This window comes from Panthera leo, chromosome B2 (genome assembly GCF_018350215.1).
Source record: "Panthera leo isolate Ple1 chromosome B2, P.leo_Ple1_pat1.1, whole genome shotgun sequence".
NCBI classification, from domain to species: Eukaryota; Metazoa; Chordata; class Mammalia; order Carnivora; family Felidae; genus Panthera; species Panthera leo.
Genome location: NC_056683.1, coordinates 129294547 through 129303271, shown reverse-complemented (window position 1 = coordinate 129303271; position 8725 = coordinate 129294547). Strand labels below are relative to the sequence as shown.

At 42.1% G+C, this 8725-nt stretch overlaps 1 protein-coding gene across 4 annotated transcripts in view; it reads right to left on the bottom strand.

Moving 5' to 3' along the window:
- Nucleotides 1-248: 248 nt before the first annotated feature.
- The window catches only part of STX11 (syntaxin 11), a 43108-nt gene continuing 34631 nt past the window's right edge, over nt 249-8725 (bottom strand). For all 4 annotated transcript variants that reach the window (XM_042940009.1, XM_042940008.1, XM_042940011.1 and 1 more), the window contains one exon: nt 249-1210. In XM_042940009.1, the coding sequence (XP_042795943.1) occupies nt 342-1205 (864 nt within the window). In that variant the 5' untranslated portion in view covers nt 1206-1210 and the 3' untranslated portion in view covers nt 249-341. The remainder of the gene's footprint in view (nt 1211-8725) is intronic.

The following is an 8725-nucleotide window of genomic DNA, read 5'->3' as shown; positions in this document are numbered from 1 at the left end:
AAGCGTTGGTGCCTTGGACATTTAGCCTACACGGTAAGCTGCAACGTCAGTTCCTTATTTGGCTTCCGTTAAGAGGAAAAGCGTGCCATGTGCCACATAATGACCTCACCCAACTTCAGTAGGGATCTGCTTTACTGAGGAAACACTGGATGGCATCAGCCATCCTCCCAAACACAAGCTGGGCTGGAATTCTCGCACCTCAAGATTTTTTCTTCCTCTGAGGACAGAGGTCCAGAAGGATTGGGGCAACTCACTCCGGTGCAGAGGGCCCCCAAATCTCCCCCAGTGTGCTTCCCAGCCATTTCGGTCGCCGGTGTGGTGTGGTGGCCGGGGCCAACCTGCTAGTTGAGGCAGGGGCAGCAGAAGCAGCAGACGGTCCGGCAGGGCTTTTTCTTCGCGTGCTGCATGGCCTTGCGCACCTGCACCTTGGCCTGGCCGGTGTAGTCGACGGTCTTCTGCACGTTGAGCTCGATGACGTTCAGCGTGTCGGCCTGCTCTTCCACCAGCACCGCCATCCGCAAGAAGAGCTCGTGCACGTCGCGGATGCGGCTCTCCAGCCGCAGCAGCTCGCGGTGGCGGCTCTCGATCTCGTTGAGGGCCGCCCGCGCGCCCTTCACGTCGGCCAGCAAGTTCTCGGAGAACACGTCCCACTTGCCCTGCTCGAACATGTCCTCGATCTGGTCGCCGGAGACGTCCTTGCCCATGATCTCCAGCTGGCGCTGGATGCGGATCTTGCAGTTGTCGCGCTGCTTCATCTCGGCCTGGTTGTACTCGTCCATGGCGCGCTGGAAGGTGCGCATGAGGGCGCTGTACTGCGCGCGCGCGATGCGCGCCACCGCCGAGTGCGCGCCGTGCTGGGCCTCGGCCTCCTGGCTCAGTGCCTTCATCGCGCACAGCTTGCGGTGGATGTTCTCGCCCCGCGCCTTGATGTCCTTGGCGATCGTGTTGGTGTCCCGCTTGATGCTGCTGAGGCGCCGCATGGACGTGAGGAAGCGGGCGTTCTGCTTCCCCAGCCGCTTCACGTCGGTCATCAGATGCTGGTTTTCATCCTGAAGGTCCTGGATGTTTCGGTACAAGGACTGCAGGATGTGGTCCGTCTCGAACACCATGTCCTCATGGAGCGGGTCAAATTCGTCGTCCCCGTCTGGGAACTGCTGGTCATAGTTCTTGGTTACCTCCAGAAGTTCGGCCAGCCGGTCCTTCATTTTGCCTGCAAGTAGAGACTGGGGTTAAATTCCTCCAGAGGAGTCCAATATTTGCATCGAGAGAACTGAAGCTTAAAATAAAGAAATGTTCTGCACAGCACTTCCAATTCTTTATCGCTGGGTGTAGGTAACTAACACGCTAAAGGAGCTAAATATTCTCTGACATGTTGCTTACAAGTAAAGGACTAATATGACAGAGAGGCATGAACACAGCCATACTTTATAGCCCATAGAGCATGTGCAGTTCATTATTACAGGTGCCCAGAACTCAATCAGCAATTTACAATTTTAGATTGCATTGAGAACCAATCACTTTTTCTTGCTTTATGTTTTCCAATAATTGCAAATCAAAACAGACAGAGAATAAGGAAAAATAAGAAAAGATTTGGAAGGATAAAAATGTTTAAATAAGGACAATCAAGGTTACTTACAAGGCTGTGGGGCTAGCTCTAAGTGCCCTCTGGTTTTTTGTTTGTTTGATGTTTGTTGTCTTTTTCAGCACCAGTAAGCATCCCCAATCCCATACATCCTGACGATTCTTAAAAGTTACCATATAAATCATGACTTAAATTTTTTTCTCTTAAAAATGTTATAAAAGTAAAACATACTTGAGTAAAACAACAAAATAAAGACTAAAATCTAATAAGGCAGTACAGAATTTGAGAGTTGAAATTCCCTTTCTCCTCTGTTCATTGATACATACTTCAGTTTGAGTGTTTGGGAGGAAAAAATCTGAGAATATATTCTGATGGAAGATATTAAAAGTGAAGAGATAAGGAAGCAGTTAAGTGTTTAATGTAAGTTTAATAAGTAGAGAGGTGAGCAGAAAGACGACACACATCTAGACAGCAATCACATAGCGTAACCAGATGAAGAGTCAGAAATGAAAGACATTCAGTTTTCCCCAAGGTCCTTAGTGGTTAAGCGTCATTAACACAACTACTTAAAATTTTTTTATATGGGAAGTTTCAATCATACATAACCCTCGTAGCAATAATATAACACACTCCCATTTAACGATCACACAGTAGCAATATTTGCCACTTTAAATGGCTTTTTGAAACAAGTCAGCAGCTCAAGCAGAATTTCCATGTTTTCATAGGGTGGTTCTGATTATTTTTCTACTTAGCAAGTTAAAATAATGTTCTCTATGTCCACATTTTTTTCCAGGAAGTGAAAAATTTTAATTTTTAGTTGCATGTATATATGCCAAAATAATGAACATTTTCCTCTCATGAACAAGATTTTGTGGCTACAAAGATTCTTTCTGCTGTATAATCTGCAGAAAAGAAGGAAAACATAGTAGCATGTAATGTATACTCCATCTCTGAGGCATCTTGATCTCAAATTAAAAGCTTCTCCCAAATTGAAGTAATTAATTTTATTTCACCATGGAATGCTGACAAGTTAGATTTAGTGATAAATGGGAAATGGGTGAAATATTAACCATAGCCTCTCATCTTCCATAAGCATTATTTATACAAATTAAGCAGAAGTTTTATTCCAAGATGGTGATTTTTTTTTCAATTTTTTTTTAACGTTTATTTATTTTTGAGACAGAGAGAGACAGAGCATGAACGGGGGAGGGGCAGAGACAGAGGGAGGCACAGAATCGGAAGCAGGCCCCAGGCTCCGAGCCATCAGCCCAGTGCCCAACGCGGGGCTCGAACTCGTGGACTGCGAGTTGAGCCGAAGTCGGACGCTCAACCGACTGAGCCACCCAGGCGCCCCTAAGATGGTGATTTTTAATATAACAAATTATCCTGCTTAAAATGCCATTTCTGCTATCTGGTGACAAAAGTTAATACCCGATCTCCCCAGTGATAGGGGAGTGACTCTTCCAGAGGCAGGACTGAGGGGCAGAAAAAAGACCTAGGCTGAACCAAAACGATGCCATCCCATAGTTTGAATTTCCTAATATCCAAATATTTCCTCACTTTGAACAAAATTTAAAAACAAACCACAAATTGGGGGAAATTGTAATATATGGCAGGTAATGGGTTAACCTACTTAATACATTAAAACCTTCTGCCATAACCAAACAAAACCAAACCACTTGCCCAGACAAAGAAAATGAAAAGGCAACTCCTACACGAAGAAATACAAATGCTTGAGAACATAAGAGGTGCTGATATGTATCAGGTGCTTACTGTAATGCCAAGTGCTTTCTAGGCACTTGTCACATGATACTCTCTTCACTCTTCATACAGACTCCATGAACTAAGTGTTGTCATTATCAGAGATGGTGAGTGAGCGCAGGGAGATTAAGGAACCTACCCTTGGGTGCCAGGAAGTGAACAGCTGGGCCCCAGAGCAGTCCCACTTAACCACTACATGAAACTTCTTCAGGAAATATATAAAAGTGAATCAGGACGGACTTTACTACTAAACAAGGAAATGCAAATTAAACCACTGAGATTTTTTTTCCCCACCAAGTTGGCAGGATTTAAAAAAAAAAAAAATAATGATGATGATGTTTAAAAATTGGTGAGGATACTGGGAACTCCGAAAAAATGCTGGTAGGAGAGAAAATTGATAGAATCTTTCTGGACGGGAGGTTAGCAATTGTATCAAAAGCTTTTAAAATGTGTATTTGTTTTGTCACATATATATTTATTCTAAGGCTACATGCAAGAGTGTGTGAAGCTCATTGCTGCAAGTATGTCCCTCACCATGCAGTTTTTACAGAAATTCAGAAATATTTTAAATGTGTAAAAATGAGCTATTGGCTGATAAACAATGGCAGTTCAGGAGGCTGTCTAACAGTATGGGAGTGTAAATACCATCTCAGGTAGACAAGGTAGGTAAAGGGAAGAGCCTGTGCACAACCACACACACATCCTGAAACAAAGACTTAAGTAATCTATGTCAAAATGTTAATAGTTGTTTTCTTTGAATTGTGGCATCATGAAAGATTTTAATTACTCCCTTGTGCTTTTCTGGGTTTTCCAAAATTTTTACGATGCCCGTGTAGATTTTATAATTAAATAAAATCCCACAAGACTATAAATATTATTTGCTTGAAGGACTAATTCCTTAAAGTCCTTCTTTGAGACACATGCATTGCAATCAGTTAACACCTGATGTGACCTGGGAAAAGTGCTTCAGCTAGAAGGTGTGGAGTTAAGATGTATCTATCTGCTTAAGTTAATATCTAATACAGTCTACTATGCAACAGGTAGACAGTACAGAGAATGGATGAATTTTGATGACCAAGGTAATAATAGGTGTCATCCTTGCTTTCTGGCCAAAAATTGGTTGGCACTACTGTAGAAGGTAATTGGGTGGTTAAGGTAAAGCAACACACACCACAACATCAGGAATCTGTTTGTTGGTTTACCACTAGTCCTAGACAGGTCCCATGCTCTGTATTACTACCCTAAAGCCAATAAAAAGCTACTGGGGGGGAATCATCTCATTCATAATATGAAGAGAAAAACACACTTTGATCACACAGAAAATGGCCTTGGAGGAAGATGTTTAGAGCTAGTCATTCCTTCTCAAGACCTCAAAACCATAAAGGCATGGATTCTAAATCAAGTGAAGGCCTAAGTTCATTTGAACGCTCAAGTCCATAATCAGGTAAGGAGACAGAAAGAAACAGTGTGGAGAATTAAAGATTCTCTATGGGGGTGTAGACAAGAAGGTGGTCTTTACCTTGCCTTCCTGCCCACCTAGCCTGACCCAACCCACCCCAGATGAGTTACTCCCACTGACCCAGAGGTCTTCTGCCAGGGAGCAAGCATTAGGAAAACTACAAGGAAGTCAACCAAAATCCTAGCAGAGAACACAAGCAGTAACCTGTTTGACATTGGCCATAGCAACTTCTTATTAGATATGACTCCTGAGCCAGAGAAACAAAAGCAACAATAACCTATTGGGACTTCATAAAAATAAAAATCTTCTGCACAGCAAAGGAAAGAAACAACAAAACTAGAAGGCAACCTCTGGAAGGAGAGAAGATATTTGGAAATGACATATCCGGTAAAGGGTTAGTATCCAAAGCATACAAAGAACTTATAAAACTGAATACCCAAAAAGCAAATAACCCAGTTTAAAATAGGAAGAAGATATGAATAGACATCTTTCCAAAGAAGACATACAGATGGTTAATAGACACAAAGAAAGATGCTAATCACTCATCATTAGGGAAATACAAATCAAAACTACAATGAGATATCACTTCACACTAGTCAGAATGGCTAAAAGCAACAACACAGGACACAACAGGTATTGGTGGGGATGCAGAGAAAGGGGAACCCTTTTACACTGTTGGTGGGCATGCAAACTGGTGTAGTCGCTCTGGAAAACAGTACGGAGGTGCCCGAAAAAAGTTAAAAATAGAACTACCCTATGATCCAGCAATCGCACTACTAGGTATTTACCCAAAGAATGCAAAAATGCTGATTTGAAGGCATACATGTACCCCAATGTTTATAGAAGCACAATCAACAATAGCCAAATTATGGAAAGAGCCCACGTATCCATCGACTGGTGAATGGATAAAAAAGATGTGGCCTATGTACACAGTGGAGTATCACTCAGCCATCAAAAAGAATGAAATCTTGCCTTTTGCAACAACGTGAATGGAGCTAGAGAGTATTATGCTAAGCAAAACAAGTCAGAGAAAAGCAAATATCATGTTATTTCCCTCATATGTGAAATTTAAGAAACAAAATAGATGAACATGGGGTGGGCGGAAAGAGAGGCAAACCGGGAAACAGCTTCTTAACGATAGACAACAGAGGGTTGGAGGGAAGGTGGGCAGGGGGATGGGTAAAACAGGTGATGGGTATTAAGGAGGGCACTTGTGATGAGCAGTGGGTGGCAAACACAAGTGATGAATCACTAAATTCTACACCTGAAACTAATATTACACTGAGTATGTTAACTGACTCGAATTTAAATAAAAACTTGGAAAAATTAAAAAGAAAAAAGAAATTTAGAAAACACAAAAATACGGGGCACCTTGGTGGCTCAGTCAGTTGAGCATCCGACTCTGGCCCAGGCCATGATTTCACGATTAGTGAGTTCGAGCCCCACAGGGGGCTCTCTGCTGTCAGCACAGAACCCGCTTCGGACCCTCTGTCCCCCTCTCTCTCTGCCCTTCGCCACTCATATGCTTCCTCTCTCTCTCTCAAAACTGATAAATAAAAAAAAAAATTAGAAAAAAACAAAAATAGAAAAAAAATGTCAACCAAGAAGCTATTTCTAAGACTGTCCCCCAAAAGGTTAAAATGTATTCCTTGCTGTAGTCACACCAAAATATAGAAGCAGGTACAGAAAGAACTCCAAACTAACCTACACATCCAGTGGCTTGATTCTGTACTGTGAGATCCTAAAAATGAAACTAGGGAAAACAAGAAGGGAAAATCAAACAATTCTATTGACTGTCCTATCTCACTGTGATGAAGAATAATGTAACAAATTTTAGTAAACTGTATTCATAAAGTTGCTAAAATAATGCTAAAATGTGCTTTGATTCACAAAGAGATGAAGAATTCAAAAGAAATTTTATGACCAACTACCAGAAATCTGCTTATGTCTTCTAATTTTTTCAGGCATGCATATCATCTGTCTGGAGAACAAGATCCCACAGGGAAGGAAGGGGAAGTTTCCTAAGCCTTCTTTCATTGGGCAGTTAGATAGAACTTATGTACAAAAATATATAGGAGCAGAGAAGTGGTGGTAGCTCAGTAGTTCTCACACTTTAGGAAGCGAGAGACTCTTCCGGAGAGCCGCAAACAGTACAGATGCCTGGTCCCCTGGAGTTTCTGACTCAGTACATTTAGGGTGATCTCCAGGTGATGCCAGTCCACACCCAAACTTGTGACCCATTCCATAGATAATTATCATGGCAGTTTTTTATTCATGAATATAATGCAGTTCTGGACAACTTACAATAGCAGGTTGGGGCAATCTTGAACAAACTCAATAGGGAAAGGTTCAGAAAGACAGGAAATGAAAGATTCAGAAGGTAGGTCTCTGCATACCTCCAAAGGTCAATGAGTGGGGGGTATAATACATACATAGTCTGTATACTCGATGCTACAAAGAACAACTATGAAAGTTCCTACTTGCCTGTAAGGGAACCGTTGTAAACACAACACATGGTCATATTTCTGTAAACACAACATGGTTATATTTCTGATCATAAAAGAAAAACTTTACGCCTACTTATTCTAAGGGGAACAAGAACAAACCTGTTCATACATGGTTACAGCTAAATTGTATAACCCACCCAAATTCACATACTGAAGCCCTAACCCCAGCACCTCAGAATGCAATTGTATTTGGAGATAAGAACTTTAAAGAGGGAATCAATTTAAAAGGGCTCTATAGGGGTGCCTGGGTGGCTCAGTCGGTTAAGTGTCTGACTTCGGCTCAAGTCCTGATCTCAGGACTATACACAGTTTGTAGGTTCAAGCCCCACATTGGGCTCTGTGCTGACAGCTCGGAGCCTGGACCTGCTCTGGATTCTGTGCCTCCCTCTCTCTTTGCCCTTCCCCTGCTTGTGCTCTATCTCTCTCTCTCAAAAATAAATGAACATTAAAAAAAATTTTTTAAGGTCTTTATATAATCTATACATTATACATTAAGCAATATATACATTAAGCAAATTTCGCCTATTACCAGAAAACAAAACCTTTCTTTGTTTCACAGCAATATGTTAAAGTATCTTTGCAAGCAGTGAGAAACTTCAGACATGGGGATACACAATTCCACGCAGGGCAATGTACCAACCATGTGAGGTTTATTATGAAACTCAACTTGTAGATTTCAGGAGGGGAACAAACCCAAAAGCACAGAAGGGCCGTCCTTTCTGTATTTATGACAAAGAAATGTTTTAGAGACTTTATTTCTCTTTACTTGAGTTCAGAAACTTTAGGATTCTTGTTTCAATAGGAACTAAATAAAACACATTTAGAAAGAGAGACACATACACACACATAGGCTTTGTATACAGTTATAGCTATTAATGAAACTAGAAAGATCCTGCCCCAAGATAGATGTTCCAAATGAGGACTTTTGAGCAATGACTCCTTACTGCAATAATGAAGTGCCCATGGTCTTATTTTCAGATTGTACAATCTACAGTTCCTAAGTCCTGGTTTTAGAGCAATTTTTTAAGTCTTGTAAACATAAAGTGATGATTACAAATCAGAATGTGTCTTTATGCCTAGGCCCACCACTGGTCCATACGGCACCTTCATGAGCCTTTGCGCAGGGACCATATGACATCCTCGTGAATGCTAGAAGAGTGCCCCCTTCTCTGAGTGATGCAGCCCTACACCAGGGCACAGCATCTGGCAAACTGGGCATGGGATGGATTTCTAGTCTCTCTCTGTGGCGAATCATCTGGGTATGGGGCGCAGTCTGCACAGCCCTGTATGGTTGCCTTGAACACTCCTTTCTTGGCCACCTTGTCCAGTCCCTCCTGTCCAGGCGGCACCACAGACATCTGGTGGGGCCAGGAGTCCCATAGGTCCTATGTCATAGTAAGTTAGCAGTCACCTTTC